Source organism: Zalophus californianus, chromosome 4, assembly GCF_009762305.2.
Source record: "Zalophus californianus isolate mZalCal1 chromosome 4, mZalCal1.pri.v2, whole genome shotgun sequence".
NCBI classification, from domain to species: domain Eukaryota; kingdom Metazoa; phylum Chordata; class Mammalia; order Carnivora; family Otariidae; genus Zalophus; species Zalophus californianus.
The window spans coordinates 20,078,067-20,100,758 of NC_045598.1; the positions used below are offsets into that span (position 1 = coordinate 20,078,067).

The 22,692-nt window shown below is 48.1% G+C and overlaps 1 protein-coding gene across 1 annotated transcript; it reads left to right on the top strand.

The window, feature by feature from the left end:
- Positions 1-9,059: 9,059 nt before the first annotated feature.
- Positions 9,060-22,138, top strand: NUDC (nuclear distribution C, dynein complex regulator). The gene is made up of 9 exons (XM_027568893.2): positions 9,060-9,267; positions 11,393-11,470; positions 18,771-18,974; positions 19,064-19,129; positions 19,920-20,042; positions 20,119-20,313; positions 21,148-21,231; positions 21,326-21,444; positions 21,851-22,138. Exons 1-9 carry the CDS (start codon positions 9,187-9,189, stop codon positions 21,900-21,902), a joined length of 1,002 nt encoding a protein of 333 aa, XP_027424694.1. The 5' UTR covers positions 9,060-9,186; the 3' UTR covers positions 21,903-22,138.
- The last annotated feature ends 554 nt before the right edge of the window (positions 22,139-22,692 follow it).

A 22,692-nucleotide genomic window follows, 5' to 3' on the forward strand; every position in this document is an offset into this window, starting at 1 on the left:
ATAGTGGATAGTGGTTTTATGGGGCCTGACACTTATACAATTTGGAGGTTCCCTTTTTAGGAATAGAAAATCAGGTATGAGGGCGCCTGGGTGGCTCAGTCGGTTAAGCGACTGCCTTCGGCTCAGGTCATGATCCTGGAGTCCCGGGATTGAGTCCCGCATCGGGCTCCCTACTCAGCGGGGAGTCTGCTTCTCCCTCTGACCCTCTTCCCTCTCGTGCTCTCTGTCTCTCATTCTCTCTCTCTCAAATAAATAAAAATCTTTAAAAAAAAAAAGAAAATCAGGTATGAAAGTGAATATTTAAAATGAGAAAACAGAGGGGCACCTGGCTGGCTCAGTTGGTAGAGCATGCTGACTCTTGATCTTGGGGTTGTGAGTTCAAGCCCCATGTTGGGTGTAGAGATTACTTAAAAATAAAAAAAAATCTTTAAAATAAATAAAATGAGAAATCACGACCAATCACAAACTAAAATAAGCTGACTGAAAACCAAAATATTTTGATTAATTACTGACGATATTTGCCCATGTGTTTTAGCTGCACATTCTTTGCTTGCCTCTTCACATGAGATTTATTTTGAAACCATCACAAACACAGAAAGGTTCCAAGTACAGTACAGGGAAATTTTTTTTAGCTTGAACCGTTTGAGTAAATTGCCGACTCGCTGCCCCTAGCTCTCAAATACTTGAGCGTGTAATTCCTGCGTTTAAGAACATTCCTCTACATAAGCACAATACAACCATCAAAATCAGGAAATTAACATGGAACATTTACCATCTAATCTCAGGCTCCATTTAAGTTTCACCAAATGCTCCAGTGAAATCCTTGCAGCGACGGGGCTCAGGCCCAAATCTCACACTGCATTTGTTTGTCATGTCTCTTTAGTCTTTGTCAGTCAGGAAAAGTCCCTCCGTCTTTCCTTGCCTTTCACTACCTTGACACTTGTGAAGAGTTGTAGTTATTTTGTAGCAAGGCTCTCAACTTAGGTTTGCCTAAGGATTCTTTGTGATTAGATTCAGATTATGTATCTTTAACAGGAATATCACAGAAGTGATGTGGTTTGGTTTTGTTTTAAAGATTTATTGATTTATGGGCGCCTGGGTGGCTCAGTCGGTTAAGTGTCTGCCTTTGGCTTGGGTCATGATCCCAGGGTCCTGGGATTGAGCCCCGTGTTGGGCTCCTTGCTCTGCAGGGAGCCTGCTTCTCCTTCTTCCTTTGTCTGCCGCTCCCCCTGCTTGTGCTCTCTCTCTCTCTCAAATAAATAAATAAATAAAATAAAAAAGATTTATTTATTTGGGGGAGAGGGGGAGAGAATCTTCAAGCAGACTTCAAGCCTGCCGTGGGGCTTTATCTCATGACCCATGAGATCATGACCTGAGTCAAAACCAAGAGCCAGAGGCTTAACCAACTGAGCCACCCAGGCGCCCCATTCTTTTTTTTTCTTTTTAAACATTTTATTTATTTGAGAGAGAGAAAGAGAGCAAGTGGGGCAGGGGGAGAGCCGAGGGAGAGGGACAAGCCGACTCTGCACTGAGTGTGGAGCCCAACATGTGACTGGATCTCATGACCCTGAGATCATGACCTGAGCTGAAATCAAGAGTCAGACACTCAACTGATGAGCCACCCAGGCGCTCGCTCCACTGTTGTGTTCTTCTTGATACATTTTATTAGGTAACACACATTTCTTTTTTTTTTTAAAGATTTTATTTATTTATTTGAGAGAGAGAGAATGAGAGATAGAGAGCACGAGAGGGAAGAGGGTCAGAGGGAGAAGCAGACTCCCTGCTGAGCAGGGAGCCTGATGCAGGACTTGATCCCAAGACTCCAGGATCATGACCTGAGCTGAAGGCAGTCGCTTAACCAACTGAGCCACCCAGGCGCCCGGGTAGCACACATTTCTATCTGTCCCAAGTTTCACTTGATTAAAGTGATGTCTGCCAGGCTTCTCCACTTATTTACTCTTTTCCCTTTGAAAGGAACCGGTAGTTTGTGAGGAGGTATTTTGAAACTATGTAGATATACCTTCTCATCGTTTGAATGAATGTTTGTACTTATTATTTATTTATTTATTTATTTATTATTTTTAAAAATATTTTATTTCTTTGTTTTAGTGAGCGAGCAAGAGAGCACAAGCAGGGGGAGCAGCAGAGCGAGGAGAAGCAGGTTCAGCAGGGAGCTCAGGGAGCCCAATGTGGGGCTGGATTCTGGGACCCCAGGATCACAACCTGAGCCAAAGGCAGCTGCTTAACCAACTGAGCCACCCAGGCGCCCCTATATGTGTGTATTTAGTTATGAACTCATGGTCTCTTATTTTGTTTAGTAGCTTGTAATCTATTATTATCATTATTTCAATGCTCAGATTGTCACAGATTAGCCCAATGGAGCTAATCCTTAAACTGGAGTCTGTCCTTTTGACATGCCCCATCATTCTTCGAACATCCTTTGTTTTCTGATATAAGAAGATACCTCTTTTCAAGGCCCTGGAATCAACCAGTAATCCAAGAATCTCTGATTCAATCTTTTAGTGGAGTGGAGTATTGAAAAACTGTGATCTGGGTGCCAGGATGATAATTAGAAACCAAGACTTACTCACTGTTATGAGGGTGTCCCTGTTCCCAGGCCCTTCCAGAGCTAAAGAGTGTGCGCGCGCACACACACACACACACTTACAGTTACATTTATTTCTTTTTTAAAAGATATTTTAATTATTTGTCAGGGAGAGAGAGAGAAAGCATAAACAGTGGGAGCAGCAGACAGAGGGAGAAGCAGGCTCCCTATTGAGCAAGGATCCTGATGTGGGGCTCGATCCCAGGACTCTGGGATCATGATCTGAGCTGAAGGCAGATGCTTAACTGACTGAGCCACCCAGGCATCCCCAGTTACATTTATTTCTGTATCTATTTATACATACTAAAAAACAGGTTCAGACTATCATCTGCAATTCTAATCCACTATAATGGGGTTCATTCTAGTTCCCCCCCTTTTTTAAGGATTTTATTTATTTATTTGAGAGCGAGAGAGAGAGAGCACACAAGCAGGGGGAGTGGCAGTCAGAGGGAGAAGCAGACTCCTCGCTGAGCAAGGAGCCTGATGCAGGACTCGATCCCAGGACCCTGGGATCATGACCTGAGCCTGGGATCATGATCATGCTGAACACCACACTCAGCAGGGAGTCTGCTTGTGGATTCTCTCTCCCTCTCCCTCTGCCCTTCTCCCAGCTCACACCTGCTCTTTCTCTCTCAAATAAATAAATGAATCTTAAAAAAAACGTTTTCTTCTTTTTTAGTAATAAAAACATGTTTCTTTATTTTTTTTAAAAGATTTTATTTATTTATTCATGAGAGACAGAGAGAGAGAGAGAGAGAGGCAGAGGGAGAAGCAGGCTCCCAAGGAGCAGGGAGCCCGATGTGGGACTCGATCCCAGGACTCTGGGATCGTGACCTGAGCCGAAGGCAGACGCTTAACCATCTGAGCCACCCAGGCGCCCTGTTTTTTTCCTTATAGCCAGGATATATAAGCATGCCACTTCACACATACACGTTTCTGATACTTGTAGTAGTGCTTAGAGATATGTAGTAGGAATTTTGATAAATTCTACTTTGTGTAATTACTATCAAAAAAGAAAGATATGCATGTAGTATTTATAATTGCATATGCTGCATACTCCTTATAGGAGAGAACTTCCTTTCTGAGTTGGTGTCACTATTAAATGACAGACAACTTAGTGATGAATTTTGCACAGATTTGCTTCTTGCTCTTTACATATCCTTTCTCCCACCACCCACATACTTCCAGGTGTCTTGGGAATCATTCATACTGGGAAGTGGGATAGAGTGGGAAGAAAGAGTGGTCTTAGCAATTGTAGTTTTGAAATTTTATTTTTGCAAATTAAAAAGAATATATATATATATATACACTATATATAACATATAACAGTAAATCTGTATTTATCTATCTATCTATCTATCTACCTAAGAAGACATTGCTGGGCCTCTTCCAAGGCCTTGGAGGTGCCACGTGAAGTTTCACAGAAAATCTGCCCCTAATAACATCTTTCCTAGGTATTTGTCAGGTCACCAAGAGACAAAGAGCCTGGCACACAGCGAGTGCTCTGTAAAGGAAGGGCAATGCTCATTATTATTGTTGCTCTCACCCTCATTTTCTAGAGGAAGCAGGGGAGGAGGAGGAGACCCAGGGAAGAGAGGAGATCTCTCAGCCGGGGACGGGGGTGTCATGGTAAAGCTGGAACCCCAGGTTTCATCTTGCAGTTTTTGGGGTTTTTTTTGCACCGTGGAGAACTGTGTTTCCTGAGCCCTGTGTGTGGCCTGAAAGCCAACGTGTCAGTTATGGAGTCCTGGAGGGCAAGGAACAGCCCCAGCAAGGATCTCTCAGCCTGGGGTATGACTGAAGCTATTCATTCAGTGAGGTGGGAGGCCTCTGTGGGGGAGATGGCCCATCAGTTGCCCTCTGCCCAGGCCCTGCCTTTGGTCTGAAGGCAGAGACACAGGTCAACCTTCAGGAGTCCCTATTCAAGGGGAAGTCTTCAGTCTGTGGGGGAGACACAGGCCAGCCCTGAGGAGTCCCCATTCTGAGGAGGAAGAGACAGTCCTGCTTTCAGTAGTTCCAACAGAGGATGTCAGTGATGCACAGGGATGCTAGAATGGGGCAGCTGGGCCGAGCAGCTTGAATTCAGAGGGCTTTCTGGAGGGAAATTTCCTGACAATGCTCTCACATACAACACTCTGGTTTACAAAGTACTTTCACTGCAGTGATCTCAGTTAATCCTCAAGCGATGAGGGGATGAAGGTGTTCCTACCCGAGCAGGAACAACAATCATCATCATCCCAAGAATTATAATGACTGAGGCTTATTGAGCACCTACTATGTGTCAGGCACTGGGCTGAGTGTCATCTGTGAAGTTAAAGCGCACCCGGTAAGATAATATATGTGAAAATGCCTTGCAATCCTGTGGCCGGGGTGCACCTGTTTGCTCCCGTTGTGTACAAAGCCTTCAGGCTAATTGAGGGGGCAGCCACCAGATCTTGGGACAGAGAAGGCCTGGGTTAAGGACTAGAACTGGGAATCAGAGAAGCAGCATTAGGTGCCTTTTCATTCCCTGGGCATGTCACCTGTCTTTGTGCCTGCTCTTCCCCCTGCCTGGAATGCCTTTCCCTTACCCTGTCTGCCTAGTCAGCTCCCAGTCCCCTTTCATGGTCTTAGAACAAATGTTATTTCTCTAGCACAGGCTTCACATCTTTCCCTCTCCACCTCTTCAGAAGACTAATTTTCTCCTTTCCTGACTTCCCAGGTCACCAAGCCCGCACTCCTAATAGAGTGCTTAGCACATGGTGGTGTGATCACCCACCTACCTGCTGTTGGTGGTGTTGCTCACTGGTCACCAAGAGGCCTTCCCAGGCAACATTTATTATCTCAATGAATTCACCAGGGTCCAAGATCAGGTCTTGGTTTCCCAGGGAGGAGTCATATCAAACAAGCATCTGGGAATGATTTATAAAATCAGAGTGCTAATTCAGGGAGGCAGAACCCTGTGGTGAAGTGGGTAATGTGTGTGGACTCTGGAGTCTGGCTTCGTGGGTTTGAACCCTGGCTCTACTCTTTCAGCTGTGTGACCTTGAGCACATAACTTCACTTCTCTGTCTCTGTTTTCTCATCCTCCAAATGGGGACAATAACATAGGAGCATTATGTTAAGTCAAATAATGTTTATCAAGCGTTCAGTACAGTACTGGGTACTTAAGTCAATAAATTTTACCAGTATTTATTGATAAGTTGTATAATGAGATTCAATGGTACCAGGCAAAGACCACTTATTCATTCCCTAAATATTTACTGAGGCTCTACAATGTTTGAGGTTCTTTTTTTTTTTTTTTAAAGATTTATTTATTTATTTTGAGAGAGTGAGAATGAGAGAGAGAGAGAGCGCACATGAAAGGGGGGAGGGCCAGAGGGAGAAGCAGGTCCCTCGCTGAGCAGGGAGCCTGATGCTGGACTCGATCCCGGGACTCCAGGATCATGACCCGAGCCGAAGGCAGTCGCTTAACCAACTGAGCCACCCAGGCGCCCCTACAATGTTTGAGGTTCTGAGCTGAATGTTCATATGTATCAAACAGGTACTATCTTTCATGAAATTTATATTTCAGTGAGAGGAGATGAACCAAAATTTCTTAATTGTATGTTTCAATGTAGTCAGTAATTACAGAGGATGAGCATGAAGCACTTTGAAAGCAAGAGTCATGGAGGTGGAGACTTAATCTGCATATCAAGTTTCGTACAGTTCTCACAGAAGTGGCATTTCAGTTGAGACCTGATGGATAGAAAGGAGTTGACTGGCAAAGGCCTCAGAACTAGGACAGAGCATTTGAGGAAGCAAAAGAAGCCAATGAGGAGGGAGCCTGGTGAGTGAAGGGGAGCGTGGGACAAAATGTGTCCGGAGAGGTGGGCAGCACATTGATGGTGTCACTCGTCAGAAGCCATGGTTGGAAGTTTGGAATTTATCCTGAATGCAATGGCAATCCATAAGGGCTAATTTTAAGCAAAAGAGTAACAAGATATGCCTTATCTTTTAGAATAATTGCTCTGGCTGCTGGATGGAGGATGGACCAGAAAGAGACAAGAAAGGAGGTAAGGAGACAAGCTAGGATGCGAGAGATGGTGCTGTTTTGGACTAGAGTGACAACAGCTCCTTGCTTCACACGGCAAGGTGAGAAGGGGACGGACAGAGGATATACTTGGGAAGAAGAGCTGACAAGACCACTAATGGATTAGATGAGACTAGATTTTGGCCTGTGCAAATGGGTGGGTGAGTGGAGCTTTGGAGTTTGGCAAATTGGTGTTAGAAGAGGCCATGTGATTCAGTGGGGAAGACCTTGGGAGGAATTAATTTGTGTGTGTGTGGGGAAATATCGATGTTGGCCATGTTAGTTTTTTTAAAAACAATAATTCTTCAATATAATCAAATATCTAGTCAGAGTTCAAATTTCAAATTGTCTCATAAAAGTTATAAATGTTTTTATTGTAGTAAAATATACATGACATTAAATTTACCATTTGAACCATTTTTAAGTATACAGGTCAGTGGCATTAAGTACCTTCACATTATTGTGCAACCATCACCCCCATCCGTCTCCATAACTTTTTCATCTTCCCAATGCCATGTAAGTTTTGAGATACCTATCAGTCATCAAGCGGAGTTGTCCAGGAGGTAGTGAGATAGAAGAACCAGGAGCTCTGGTGAGGTCCGGGCCCAAGATACCATGAGATCACCTAAGGAGAAAGTGTAAGGAGGTAAGAGGAGAGAGCAAAGAACAGAGCCGCGAGCATTTACTGGTCTAGGTAGAAGAGGACACTGAGAAAGAGTGTTAGCGCAGTGGGAAGAAAACCAGGTCAGGGTGGTGACACAGAAGCTCTATTAGTTTGCTAGGGCTGCATAACAAAATACGACAGACTGTGTGACTTAAACAACAGAAACATAGTTTTTCAGTTCAGGAGGCCGGAAGTCCAAGATCAAGGTGTTTGCTTTCTCCTGCAGCCTCTCTCTTTGGCTTGCAGAAGGCTGCCACCCATGGCCTTTCCTCTGTGTACCAATGATTTCCTGGGGATCTCTTCCTCTTCTTGTAAGGACACGCTTTCAGATGGGATTAGGGACCCACCCTTATGAATTCATTCAACCTTAATTACCTCTTTAAATGGCCCTTACTCCAAATTGTCACACTGGGGCTTCAACATATGAATTTCGGGGAACACAATTCCGTATCAGAAGCCTAAAGGGAAAAAAAGGTGTTTATTTCTTAAGATTTTTTGGCAGCAAGTGAGAGAGCACAAGCAGGGGGAGCAGCAGGCAGAGGGAGAGGGAGAAGCAGGCTCCCTGCTGAGCGGAGAGCCTGACCCAGGGGCTTCATCCCAGGACCCTGGGATCATGACCTGGGCTGAAGGCAGACACTTAACCAAGTGAGCCACCCAGGCACCCCCCCAAAAAAGTGTTTCTAAAAGAAGGGGCAAACTGTGTCAAATGCAGTTGAGAAGTTGAGGAAAATAACAGTGGTCCATGGACTTTGGCAATAAAAGGTCATTATACCCTTGGCTAGAGTCTTTTAAGAAAAAACTAATTAGAATAAATTGAGGAAAGATGGAAGGTGACAAAGGGAAGAGACAAGTATAGCAATCTTTTCAACTTTTGCTGAAAATGAGAACTGAAAATTGGGGTGGTAGAAAGAGAAAAGGGGCTCACAGAATAGTAAAAAAATAAGTGACATTAGAGCATGTTTGTAAGTTGAGGGGAATGATCCAGAAGAAAGACATTTTTGATGCAGGAAATTTTAAAAAAAGGTTAATAACAAGGGTAGAATCTCTGAAAAGACAATGATGATGAAATTCACTGCAAAAGTGGAGGGGCTGGCCTTAGATGGCTGGGACATGTCCCCCACATTAACAGGAGTGAAGGTCGAATACAGCAACCATTACATAACTTGCAGAGCCCAGTGCAAAACGTGTTGTCTCTTGTTCAAAAATTAAGATTTTCAGGACTGCAGCAGAAGAACACTAAAACCAAGCACGGAGCACTTCCAAGACCGAGGCCCGCGCGACTGTAGTTTGTAATTCCAAGAAGCTGGTCCTGGCGATTCTGTGATGATGACGGAGGTAGGCTGTCCTTTAGGCAAGCCCCTTCTTTCTGGGCCTCCATTGCCTCATGGAAGCATTGGAGGAGATAACTAAGGACATTTTCAGCTCCACCGTTCTATAAAATGTTAAGTCACTCTCGAGGCGGAGGCGCCATTTATCCCTTTTTAACTTTCAACCCCACCAGATCGTAGCTCAGGGTTTTCTGGAAGGCTCCAAAGCATCTGGTGACCATAGCAACTCACGCCAAACTCCGGGACCCTCGGCTCCGCCTACCGCCTCCTGGACGCGCTCCTCGATTGGCTCAGCGAGTCGACCAATGGTTGGTGAAGCGGGCTGTTTGCCGCGCGGTCAATGGTCGCGGGCCGGGAGGGAGGCGGGAAGAGAGGGCGAGAAGGCGAGCCTGGGCGGTGCGGCGCGTGCGTGTTTCCGGCTCCGCTGCGGAAGGCGGACGACTGGAGCCGTTGGGCCGGACACTACCCGAAGGAGCAGGGAGAGCGCGGGACGCGAGTGAGGAGCTGGGATCTCGGAGCGTGGCTAGGGGCAGGCGCGATGGGCGGAGAGCAGGAGGAGGAGCGGTTCGACGGCATGTTGCTGGCCATGGCGCAGCAGCACGAGGGCGGCGTGCAGGAGGTAACGGCCCGCGCGGCGTCGGCCTGGCCTGGTCCTGCGGCGCTCGCCCACCCGCGCGGCCCTAGCCACGCTCGCTCCACTTCCCTGTCTTCGGGGGCTTAGATCCACGCCCGGGGCCTCGCGGGTTCTTGGGATTCCTCCTCCATTCTCACCGTGTCCCAGCTTCCGGTCTGGCCTCCCCACCGCACTTCAGGCCCCATTCGTTTCTGTCCCGGGTCCCCGGCGCCGCTCACTAGTTCCTGTCTTAGCAATTCCTGTGTCTCCGAACGCGGCCCTGGAAAACCCGCAGCTCCCCCCGTAGCCGGTCCCCCAGTCTCACACATGCTTCCGGCCTCGTTTCCCCCTCTGATGGCCGCCGGCGAAGAGCAGTTCTTAAGCTGAACCCTCCCAGTCTTTGGGATTTGCATCTACCAAGACCTGGACCGAGCTGACGAATGTGTGTGGGGGGGTGGGGGTGGAGGTGGGGGGGGTGTGATGTTAGCACGTGGTTCTTTCAGGCCTTGAATGGGGACTAGGAAGCCTGGGTTCACAATTTGTTTCTACCACCTACCCACAAGGGACCTTTCCACGTCTGCAAGCCTCAGTTCCTTTGTCTTTGAGACAGAGCTACGAGTCCCTTATTTTCTGAGCAGTGAGGAGAGTAGTGTCTTGACGTGAAGGATAGTAAGGAATTCTCAATAATCAGGTTTGTTCATTCAACAAATACTTGTTGAGTGATGTGTGCCAGACACTCACCGGACTGGGTCCTGGCTACATAGATGTGAGCAGAAATCTGTCCTTGCCCTGATGGAGCTTAAAAAGAGCTTTTCAAAAGCATAATTCATGCATACTGACCATGCAATAACACAGACCAACTGGTATAGATTCTGGAGTTGGTTTTTTGGACCCAAAACATGGAAAGTTAGAAGTAGAAAAGCCTATCAAGATCAGTTCCAGAACTCTCATTCTGAAAAGAAACCAAAGGAACTTGCCCAAAATCACCCAACAGGTTCCTGACTTAGGACCAGATTCCTTAGGCCTGTTTGCTTTCCACAGTACATTGCTGATTCTTTGTCTCACTGGGAACGAGTTTTCTTTGAGCTTTTCTGTTCCCATTCTTTTACCCAGGTACTGGTGGAGACCAAGAACTCCCAAGCCCTTTTAGGTGGGAAGAGTTACTAATTTGCGTGTGTAAAGGTTCCCTCCCCCATCCTCCTAAATTGTTGACTCCAAATTGGATTTGGGAGTGCATTTTTGAGTGAATCAAAAAAGTATCTAGAAGTAGAAACTCAAACCATGGAGATAAGTTCTAACATCGGCCTTAAAACCACTCATTTGGGCAAATAAAAGGGCTTGTATATGCTAACTCTAGGTCACCAGTAGATCTTTTCATTCAGTAGTTTTACTGAGCATATACGCTGAGCCAGATCTGGTGCCAGGCTTTGGGGATGAATAAGCCATAGTTCATGGTACCTACGTGTGAGGAGTTCACTCTGGCAGGAGGTCTTTTGCTCTGGGCCAGACACTGCTAAAGGCCCTCACCTGTGGTATCTCATTTGATCCTCACTAGGTTCCTAGAAATAGGTGTTGTTGCTACTTCTGTTTTAGAGTTAAGAAACTTCTCCAAGATGACAGCTAATATGTATCAGTCTGATACTCAAACCCATATGCTTAACCACTTGGAAACTCTGGTATACCCACCAGTTAGTTGGTTTTACCCTTTGAAGTGGCTTCATTTGCTCCCCTCTTTTCGAATCTGCCCTAGTAACTCAGCCAGTGCCAGTCTGGATGGACTTTTTACTATCTGGAAGGAAAACTGGGCCTAGGTATTTCAAGCCCTGGATGCAGAGGAGTGTTCTATATCCTTAGGCTGTTTTGAGAGCCTCAAGGAATGTGAAATGCATGTACACATATACAGGAGAAATGAAAAATCTGCCTCTCAGGCTATCTAAATAAGGTTAGGATAGGCTTCCTAGTGGAAGTGACTAAGGTAGGGCCCTTTGGGGGAGGCTGTCTCCTCAGATGAGAGGCTCAGGGTGAAACAGTCTAGTCTCAAGCTCCCTCCTGGACTAGAATCTGATTTCTGTGCAGTTGAGGGACTCCCAATGCGGCATCTCCACAGCTTCAGTCTCCTTCTGTTTTTCAGCTTGTGAACACTTTCTTCAGCTTCCTTCGACGCAAAACAGACTTTTTTGTTGGAGGAGAAGAGGGGATGGCAGAGAAGGTGAGTGTTGGGGCCTCCTGTCCCTTTGGAGCCTCTGTTTCTTCAGAAGGAAGGCTCACCTCATCTTCCTTTGGCCTAATAATAACGTTCAGCAGAAGTAAAAATGCCAAGGGCAAAGAGTCGCGGAAGGGAAGCAAACTGTTGTGTATTGAAGCCCCTCTCCTTGCCAGGTGCTTTATCTACCCCTGTTTCCTGTGATCCTTCAGCTTGAGACGGGCAGGTGTTACTATTCCCATTTTGCAAATGATGAAATTAGCTCAAAGTGTTTGGCACTTTGTCCAAAGTCTTTTTTTTTTTTTAAGATTTATTTGTTTATTTGAGAGAGAGAGTGAGTGTGCACGCATGCACATACATGAGCTGGGGAGGAAGGGCAGAGGGAGAGTCTTAAGCAGACTCCACGCTGAGCACGGAGCCTGATGCTGGGCTCGATCTCACAACCCTGAGGTCGCAACTTGAGCCGAAACCAAGAGTGGATGCTTAACGGACTGTGCTACCCGGGCAGTGGGACTTTGTCCAAAGTCTTGAGCTAAGTTGTAGAAGAGCCAGGGTGGGAACCAGAGTCTGTTGTAAAACTGCCTTCTGCCCCTGACACCACGCTTCTTGGTTCCTTTTCCATCAAGGAGGTTTTATCTGATTACCTAGCTGGAGATGAGAGTGGGCAAATGTTAGAAATTGAGCTTAGAAAACAAATACAGAAAAACTTAAAGCCAGCCAATCCCAGTATTCCCAGACGCTGTGACCCAAAATTCACGGGTTTGGGAATTGCATTTTGTGCTACAGGCTCTGAGACCTTGAACTTTCTTTTGATTCCTTAGGTTGTAATTATATTTTTGCAGCTTGGTAAGTCATGAAAAGGTTACCTCATTGAACAGTGATTTTTAGGACCTTGATATTTGTTTTCACTTAGAGACATAGTAACAAGGAGACATTTTTTGCAAACTGCTTTCTGTGGCTTCAGGGGTCTGCTTAGCTGCCATGCTGTCTCATGCATGCATCCCACCATGATCTGAGGCTACTCTGTCATAGACACACTAGCCTGGGAGTGGAGAGTCCGGGGATCTTGGCCCAGCTGTGTGGCTTGGTTGATTTCCCACTAGTTCTCTGGTTCTTTCAATCTACATGTCTGCAGAATGGAAGAAGGTGGATTTTTTGACCTGTAGGCCCCTTCTGGTTCATATATTCTTTCTGTGTTAGCACCAGCACCTCCTGTTTTTCTGTGGGCCAGACTGCCTTATAATAGTCATTCATTCGTTCAATGAGTATTTATCGAACACTTGATGCTTTGTTTGTGGTAGGTATTATGCCAGACCCTTTGGGATTATAGAGATGAATACAGACATGGTCTTTGTTTTCATGGATCTCACAGTGTAGCACCCTGCCCCCGGCCCCTAAAAAATGAAGAAGTCATGGGTGTTAGGGAGGAGACCTGGGAGCATTAAATGGGGACTAACCTAGGCTGACAGCTAGGTGTCAGCTGTGAGGCTGTGGTGCTTGAAGGATGAGTGAGCTGGATGAAGGGAGAGAGGTGAGTGATACAAAGAAGAGGTATTAGGGCGCCTGGGTGGCTCAGTCAGTTAAGTGTCTGACTCTTGGATTCGGCTCGGGTTGTGATCTCAGGGTCATGAGATCAAGCTCCATGTTGGGCTTCGTGCTCAGCTCAGAGTCTGCTTGACATTCTCTCACTATTCCTCTGCCCTCCCGATAAATAAATAAAATCTTAAAAGTGGTATTTTAGAAGTATGGGGATGATGGTAGCTGCCACGTACTGGATGTCTGCTGGTCCCCTCTTAGACCTTGTCATGCTCTTTGGTTTTTCATTCCTTTAGAAACAAAGCTCTTCCCCAGGAGGTTGGTCAGACTTGCGGGCAGGCAGAAACCTGTCCAGCCTTCTCACCTAGTCTCCATTTGTAACACAGTAACTTTTATATTGAGTGCCTACTGTGTGCAGGCCACCAGATACATCATTTTCAAGTGCACTGGTCAGGAGCATGGGCTCTGGAGTTAGGCAGATGTGAGCTGGAATCCCAGTCCCCGGTCTTTCACCCCCCCCCCAGCCCCCAGCAATTGTGTGGCATTGGGTGAATCATTTTTTTCTCTGAGCTTCATTTTTTTCTTACCTGTAAAGGGGTCTTAATCCTTACCTCATAGGGCTATTGTGAGGATAAAAAGAGGTCATGTAGATGAAGTGGCTGACGTTTGAGAATACAAATTCATGGTGGAAACAAAAAACATTGTTTTTTTTTTTAAGATTTATTTATTTGAGAGAGAGCTCATGAGGGGAGGGACAGAGGGAGAGGAAGAGGTAGAAACGCAGACTCCCTGCTGAGTGGGGAACCTGATTTGGGACTTGATCCCATGACCCCAAGATCATGACCTGAGCTGAAATCAAGAGTTGACGCCCAATCAGTTGAGCCACCCAGGTGCCCCAAGTTCATGATCCTTTTTTTTTTTTTTTAAGATTTTACTTATTTGACGGGGAGAGAGAGAGCACAAGCAGGGGGAGTGGCAGGCAGAGGGAGAGGGAGAAGCAGGCTCAGTCCTGGGACCCTACAATCATGACCTGAGCCAAAGGCAGATGCTTAAGCGACTAAGCCACCCACATGCCCCCGTGGTCCTTTTTTTGAACCTCTTAGGTGCAGATGTGTTTTGGGATTTCGAATTCTTTGGATTTTAGGAGGTGATAACGGTGCATATACTATACATATGGTAATTTGTTACAGTGTAGTAACGTGTGTAACATGTGCTGTGTGAGTTAGGAGCAGCATCCTGTAATGAAGCATTAGTATTTCTGTAGAGAAACGTCTATCAATATTCATACCAAGTGGGAGATATGAAGACTATAAATACCTTCATGCCACAAACTTATAATTTCAAAAACAGTTTTATAATTTTTATAGCTTTTGGGGCTAGGAATTATGGATAAGGGATTGTGGATTTGAGGAAAGCCATAATGATCAAATCCGTGTGTTATTGCCATAGGAAGAGACAAATGGAACAGTGAAGCAGAATAGAGAACCCAGAAAAAGTCTAGCACATGAGAATTCAGTACACGTCTGATGTAGTAATTCAGTTCTGTAGGCAAAGGATGATTGAATAAGTCATTGCTCCTACAACTGGCTATTTATCTGTAAAGAACCACAAGTATACCATCTGTTTTACTCATATGTAAAAATAAATTGCAGACCAAGAAGAGTCTGTTAAGGAAAGCTAGGAAACCATATGATCTTCTGTGGGGGAGGCCTTGCAAGATTAGAAACCTGGAAGCTATAAAAGAAAAGGTAGCTTTTTGCCTGTTCAGTCATTGAAAACTTTGTGTGTCTGGCAAAAGGGACATATAAAGTTAATTGGAAAACAGATTTAGAAAAAGTGTTCAGTGGAGAGGACAGAAAATTTAATGACTAATTTAATATGCAGGAACTTGTAAATTGACAAGAAAATGATAAACAGAAAAATAGGCAATTCCAAGAATAGCAGATCCAAAGAGCATATGAAAAGATGTCCAACTTCACTAGTTATCTAGGAAATCTAGGAGAAATAAACAGTGAAATGTCCTTTTTTTCCTGCCAAACTGACGAAAGTGTAAAAAGAAAAGACCCACAAAAACCATTGCTTACAGGGATGTGGCAAAAAGGGTAATCTTCAGGTATTTCTGATAAAAGTGCATTATTGTGGCTCTTTAAAAATTTTTTATTATAAAAGATGCTCAACATCACTAATCAGAGAGATACAAATCAAACCATGCTGAAATATCACCTCACACCCATTAGGATGGCTTCTATAAAAAACCAGAAAACTCCCAAGTGTTGGCGAGGGTGTGGAGAAATTGGCACATTTGTGCATTGTTGATGGGAATATAAAATGGTGCAGCTGCTGTGGGAAACAGCATGGCACTTCCTCAAAAAATTAAAAATAGAACTGTATGGTCCAGCAATCCCACTTCTAGGTACATTCCCAAAAGAATTGAAAGCAGGTTCTTGAGAGATTTGTACACCCATGTTCACAGCAGCACTGTGCACAGAGCCAAAAGCTGAAAGCAGTCCAAGCACCCATTGATGGAGGAGTAAAGAGTCTCGTATATACTTACAGTGGATCTAATGGAATATTGTTCAGCCTTTTAAAGGAAGACACACACTTACGAGTACTTACTGAATGATTTCATTTAAATGAAGTTCTAGAACAGGAGCGTGTTTTCTCTCTCAGATGTGTTGGGTCACACACACCCCACCCCTCCAAGCGCCTGCTATGTTCAGGTTAAATACCTCTTGGTGTCTCTCCTGGCCAGGCTGGTGGGAACCACTCTTTACTCCGCGATCACCCAGCCTCGGTCAGGGAAAGGCTGTGCTCAGTATGCCCGCTTAAGAATCTGGGGCCTGTCTTCTAGAACTAGCGTGACCGTCCTCATCCCTTTCCTACTCTGCTGAGCTGTGGTTCCTGAAGATGTGTCCAGTGACAGATGCTTTGCTCTGTGACAGCCTGCTGGTTGGCACCACAGAGTAGGCTACACACCCCCAGGGGTCTCTGCCTGGGACTGGGCCTGGGTAAGGCTGGGAGGAGGAGATTGGGAGGAGGGGTCAGAGGCTGCTGTGATTGGCCTTGACTGGGCCTGGTGGTTCAGCTCTGCCCTCACCTAACCTCCAGGAGCTAGGAAGGAACAGGACAAATGGGATGTAACATGATTCACTGGAGCTGGGAGAGGGGAGGGCCCTGCTCCCGCCTCCCCTTGGCCACTGGTTGGCAAATGGCTTGAGTTCAAGGTCTTCCCGATTAGGGATTTGGGACCAAGGCCCCGTGGTGGAACAGCCTCCGCTGGCGTAATTATCTCATGACTGATTCTGCTGACAGCAGAATGGCCTCCGGGTGACTCAACTTCTCTTTCACTGAAACCCCATTTTGTTAACCCATTTGGTTTGGGGGATGCTTTTGGTGCCTTTAGCCTTGTAGAGTATGGAACTACCACGGTGTGGCATGAGGTTGGGAGTTCCGAGGTAGCAGGAGGAATTGGCATCAAATGAATGAGAAGCCATGGGACATTTGCCAGAACCTAGGTCCAGGAGCCCATGGGTGACTTTGGTGACTTTGGTGACCCTGAGCCCCACGTAAGCCTCTCAGCTCTTACAGACCCTTCCCCCCCTCCTGCTCTGGCTCAGAGATGTTTGGAAGATGGTAAATTGACCACTGATCATGTGCTGAGTGCCCTGCAAGGTCTCTTCCAAGTGTGTGGGCTGACACGGTTGGGTTTCCTGAGTTGGGTGTGTTCCTGGGCCTGCTGAAGGTAAAGAGGTGAAGCTCCAGAGACACTGGAGCTGGTTCTAGAGGATGAGCAGGAGATTGCCGGGTGACCTGGGGGTAGGGACAAGGACATTGTAGGCAAAGAACAGCTTATGCAAGATTGCTTTTGAAAATAATGAAATAGGAGCACAGAGTGATGACCTCAGGGTCACACAGGTAGAAGGAGTAGTCTGGGAACTCCAATCTAGGTGTGACACTCTGGTCTTCTTGAGAATTGGGCAGGAGGGCTTGTTAAAAAAAATACAGACTGCTGGGGCCCCTTGGTGGCTCAGTCAGTTAAGTGGCCTGGCCGACTCTTGATTTCGGCTCCGGTCAGGATCTCAGGGTCCTGCATCGAGTTCCGTGCTCAGTGGGGAGTCTGCTTCAGGATTCTCTCTCCTTCTGTCTATCTCTCCCCTCCCCCCACTCATGTGTGCTCACGTGCGCTCTCTCAAATAAATCTTAAAAAAAAAAAAAATACAGGGGCGCCTGGGTGGCTCAGCTGGTTAAGTGACTGCCTTCGGCTCAGGTCATGATCCTGGAGTTCCGGGATCAAGTCCCGCATCGGGCTCCCTGCTCAGCGGGGAGTCTGCTTCTCCCTCTGACCCTCCCCCCTCTCATGCTCTCTCTCTCTCTCTCTCTCTCATTCTCTCTCTCAAATAAACTCTTTAAAAAAAAATTTAAAAAAAATACAGGCTGCTGAGCCCCACCCCAGAATGTCTGATTCAGTAGGTCTGGAGTGGGGTCGAAGTTTAGTGTTCCTAGCAAATTCTAGATGATGCTGGTGCTGTAGGTGTGGGGAACCACGTCTGGAGACCTACTGGTATAAACAGGTGAGCCGTCTCTCCCATTGTATTTTTATAGTGGAGAATGTACTTGTTCCCACCACTAACCAGCTGACACCGGGTTAGCCTAAGTCAGGCAAGGAGTGTTGGGAAGCTAACACTTTGTATGTGGCTGTGATTTGGCAAGGACTGTGCCAGCCTGTGTAAGTGTCTGTTGTGTTTGATCCTCATGACAGGTGAGAAAATGGAGCTTACAAGGTGTCAGAGTCGTTCCCTTGTCCAAGGCCACACAGTCAGATAGTGACAGCGGCAGCAGTCTTGTGGTAGCTCCTGGGCAGCAGGGAGGACAGCCAGCAGCATGTGGGTTGGAAGCGTCCTAGGGAGGCACAGTGGAAGAGGAGGGACTTGACATTGATAGCTTGCAGGCTGAGGAGAGGAGTCTAGCCTCTTCCCTCAAGAAAGCTCTCTCTGGCTCCCTGCTAATCTGGCAGTTCTGGACGTGGTGCTGAGGGCAGCACGGCTGGGTCTGCTGTCCTGGAGACAGGTACATGTGGGGGAAGAGATCAGTCAGGAGCTGGGCAGTGCAGGCCTGCGAGCTCAGGGGAGGCCTCTTGGGTGGAGGCTGGAGTTTGGCTTCTAACAGTTCTGCTCTGTAGGGAAGGACTCTGAGCACAACAACCCTGTGAGGTACAGAGATTCATCCTCACAGGTGAGGAATCTGAAGCTCTTACAGGTTAAGTCCTTTGCTAAAAATACAATAGCTAGTGTGTGACAGCCTGGGTGAGAACTCCGCTTGTCTGGCTTCACTGTCCGTGTTTTTAGTCACTAGACTTTTTTCTTTTTTAAGATTTTATTTATTATTTATTAGAGCGCGAGCGAGCAGCAGGCAGAGGGAGAGGGAAAAGCAGGCCTCCTGCCGAGCAGGGAGCCCGATGCGGGGCTCCATCCCAGGACTCCGGGATCATGACCTGAGCCGAAGGCAGATGCTTAACCGACTGAGCCACCCCGGTGCCCCTCGACTGTTGTTTTAAATAGCCACTGTTTATCCCACTAGGTACTTTGCAGGTGTTCTCATTATAACTCTGCGATTGCTGTGTACAGTGTGATCCCCGTTTTATAGATGAGGACCTGAGGTTCTGAGTACAGTGCCGTGCCCAGGCATCCAGCACATAGAGGTGGACTGGACTCCAAGCCTTGGGACACTGGCCACTGCCCCAGTGCCTCATCACCTTCTCTCCCTTCCCTAGCTCATCACACAGACCTTCAACCACCATAACCAGCTGGCACAGAAGGCCCGGCGGGAGAAGAGAGCTCGGCAGGAGACCGAGCGGCGGGAGAAGGCGGAGCGGGCAGCCAGGCTGGCCGAGGAGGCCAAGTCCGAGACCTCTGGGCCCCAGATCAAGGAGCTGACTGATGAGGAGGCAGAGAGGCTGCAGCTGGAGATTGACCGGGTAAGAGTGGGCTCCCCCACCCCAGCCCCCATCCCTGTTGGCACTGGCAGCGAGGATGCTCTTGCCAACTGCTGTGCCCTTCGCCACAGAAAAAAGATGCAGAGAATCATGAGGCCCAGCTCAAGAATGGCAGCCTTGGCTCACTGGGGAAGCAGGTGAGATGGACTGGGGGTGCCTGAGACTAGTCAGGGCTTGGGAACTTCCAGGGACCTTCTAGCCTTTCTCTTGTCTCTAGAGTGCCTCCCCCTGTGCCCTTTCCTTCAGCTGTGGGGGTCCTCCCCAGAGTTCAAGATCCCGCTCATAGACATCGGACCACAGGATCAGGTTTTAAAAAAACAACCCACTGGCCTTAAAGCCTTGGTAGGAAAGCCCAAGAGCCAGAGAGGGCAGTGCCTGGACAGGTATCATTCAGGCGGGCCGGGGTCTGTGGGCCCAGCCTGGCCCTGTGTGTTGGGCTACTCTGGACACATCTGGGGGATGTGCCCCTCAGGGCTCCTCCCTCTGACTCAAATCCAGCTTCCCAATCGTTTGGCTTTCCAGAGTTTCTGGTCTGACACTAGGGGTCTCAGCCCTACAGACACAGAAGAAGAAAATTGATCGTTGGGCAGTCTGGTTTTGTTTTAGAACAACCATGCGCATGGCTACCTTGTGACCTTCTGTTCTGCGCCGGGCTTTCTTTCCAAGTCCCTTGGCTTGGATCCCCAGCTAGGTTCTCTGGGTCCATCTCTGACTGTCACTGTTCCCCAGCTGTGTCCTTTGTCACACGGTATGCTGCTCCTCTCAGGCAGAGATCAGAAGCTGTGGCTCCCAGTGGGCCATGGAGTGGGCAGGGACTGGGTCTGTTTCATCTGGCGGCTGTATGCCCAGGGTCAGCCCTGGGCCTGGCTCAGTGGGGTACAGTCTGTGCCTGTCAGGTAAGTAGCTGAGCACCCCAACTGTGAGCAGGAGGCTGAGGAGGACGAGGAGGAGGAGGAGGAGGAGAAAGACAAAGGGAAACTGAAGCCCAACCTTGGCAACGGGGCCGACTTGCCCAATTACCGCTGGACCCAGACCTTGTCTGAGCTGGACGTAAGTGGCCACGGCTAGGGTTAGGAGGTTAGGGAGCCAGCCTGGGGCTCCTTCTGACTTCTCCTGCCCCATGCAGCTGGCATTGCCCTTCCATGTGAACTTCCGGCTGAAGGGGAAGGATGTGGTGGTGGACATCCATCGGCGGCACCTCCGAGTGGGGCTCAAGGGGCAACCGGCAGTCATTGACGGGGAGCTCTACAACGAGGTGAAGGTGGAGGAGAGCTCGTGGCTCATCGAGGACGGCAAGGTGGTGACGGTGCATCTGGAGAAGGTGTGAGCACCGCGGCCTTCTGGCCTGCATCTTGGTGGAGAAAGGAGGGAGGTGTCTGCTCATTCACTTGGGGACCATTGCTGGGGGTCTAGCGGACGTGCTTAATCTGCACCAGATTTTTAATGTAGGTCTGTCCCATTTTAGAGTCAGGAAAAGGGCAACTCGAGATTTGCCAGGCTCCTCCCTCTAGGTAGGGATGGAATTAAGATGGAAGGTCTTTGGTACTGAAGCATCTTCCTGTGGTTTGTACATGCTTTCAGTTCAGATACGGGGATACCTGCTATGTGCCAGAGGGTGTTCTAAGTGCTGGTGAGAGGGCAGTGGACAAAATGTAGAGAGTTGCCCTCAGAAAGCCTCCGCTCATTCCCTTAGAGAGACGGGGCAATGCATGTAATGTAAAGCAATGTCTCTGTTAAGTGCCATGGGTCCAAGGAAGGCTTCCCCTGGCACCTAAGGCCTCTCCTAGTCTACCTGCCTCTCCCTCACCTCTGCCCTTGTACTTGCTCCTCCTTCCAGCTGAAATCCCTGTCTTGCTTTTTCATCAGGTGTACTGTGTGTCCCTCAGGCCCAGCCCAGGTGCCACTCTTAACTTCTCGCTCTCCACCCTGGATGAATAGCTTCCTCTGTTTTATTTTTGCCCCGATGATGCTGATTTGTTACGGTCTCATCCGTTTCCCCCAGCCACTGGGGAAGGCAGAGGCCTTGCCCATCTGCACCCTAGGTCCCCGCACAGGATGTGGATGGGAGTGAGTTGGGTTCTGGAAAGGGTGAGGGGTGCATCCTAGGGCACAGAGGGAGCTACCTCCCAGCCCCCGGTGGTTCCCCTCCTCACAGATCAACAAGATGGAGTGGTGGAGCCGCTTGGTGTCCAGTGACCCTGAGATCAATACCAAGAAGATCAACCCTGAGAACTCCAAGGTGAGCCCTGGCTGGTTGTAGGGGGGCTTCAGCTGGGAGGTGAGGGCGTAGGGGGCTCCAGAGTTCACCTATCTTTGTTACCGCCTGCCCTTAGCTCTCAGACCTGGACAGTGAGACCCGCAGCATGGTGGAAAAGATGATGTACGACCAGAGGCAGAAGTCCATGGGCCTGCCTACCTCGGATGAGCAGAAAAAGCAGGAGATTCTGAAGAAGTGAGCAATGCAGAGATTGGCCGGGGGTGGGAGGTGGGGTGGGGAAGGTGGGTGTTGGGCCTGGACCTGGGTGACAGCAGTGAGTGGGTCACTGAGCAGGACACAGGAGCTGCCTTGTCCCTTCCGGGATAAGCCAGCCAAGTTTATGGATTTATAGCCTCAGTTTGCCTACCCTAATCATTTTCCAAGGTCATCTTGAGGGCAAAGGCACCTTGGGGTAGGAAGGGATAACACAAGCAGTCATTGCCTCCTACAGGAAGACCCTGAGGCCCTAGCACTGCCTGGCCTGGCTCCAAGTTGCTCAGGGTTCTAAAGAAATTAGACCTGAGGTTGTGGGGCTGGGAGAAAGGGGCTCTTTGATGAAGGGGATGGCCTGTTTTACCTTCTTCCCACTTTCCCTCCCCAGGTTCATGGATCAGCATCCTGAAATGGATTTTTCCAAGGCCAAATTCAACTAGGCCCTGTGTTTGCCTCCCTGAACTCTTGGGGCTGAGCCCCCAGCCATCCACCTTCTTTTCCTACCCTCCCCTGGGACTTGGGGGCTTCAGGGCTGGGGCAGGCACGGGACTGGCTCAGGCACACTAGTCCCAGGGCATCATGGGAGAAGGGCTGGGGCCTTGTGGGGGGTGTCTTATCTTCCCCAGTTGGCCTACTGTTACACATTAAAACTATTTACTCCACCTGTGTCTTCTCTTCGCTCTGGCCTTTCCCTGGGGGACAGGCCTCTCTCATTGCTGCTGCTGGGGGCTTGGTTTCTAGCCCAGATTCTGCCATGTGACCCAGAGCAAGTCCTTACACTGTTTTTCAGTATAAGGCTGTTTTTCATTACTTAAAAGGGAGAGTTAAAACAAGGCTTTTAGTCTGTGTGTGACTGAGCAAAGGTGAGTTTTTCTGGTTACAGGGACCAGAATATATGTCATTCTTAAAGGGGCCCAGGACTCAGCAGAATTTAAGACCAGCTGGACTTGATTCCATTAACATTCTCAATCTTGGCGAGGCTTTGATGTGGGTGAGATAGAGCTGAAGGGAAGGGGCCAGTTTTGTCACTGGTACTGGGCCTTGTGGTCACAGCCCCCAAGGGGACCGTACTGTGTGTCTGATAGGGAGCTGGATGAGTACAGTTTGTCTAGTTGTCACTTGCCAAAAGGGCCTGTGGGGACAATAAAAAGGTGAGGTGTGGGGGCTTATAGGTGAGGGTGTGGGGATCCTGGATAGCTAATTGTTTAGTCAAGAGTGGTCTGGTGGGCC

Excerpts from the sequence above, each read along its gene's own strand:
- NUDC (XM_027568893.2), top strand. The coding sequence starts at position 9,187 with ATGGGCGGAGAGCAGGAGGAGGAGCGGTTCGACGGCATGTTGCTGGCC. Across the intron at positions 11,471-18,770 it reads AAGAGGGGATGGCAGAGAAG|CTCATCACACAGACCTTCAA; the intron begins GTGAGTGTTGGG and ends TCCCTTCCCTAG. Across the intron at positions 20,043-20,118 it reads AGACCTTGTCTGAGCTGGAC|CTGGCATTGCCCTTCCATGT; the intron begins GTAAGTGGCCAC and ends TGCCCCATGCAG.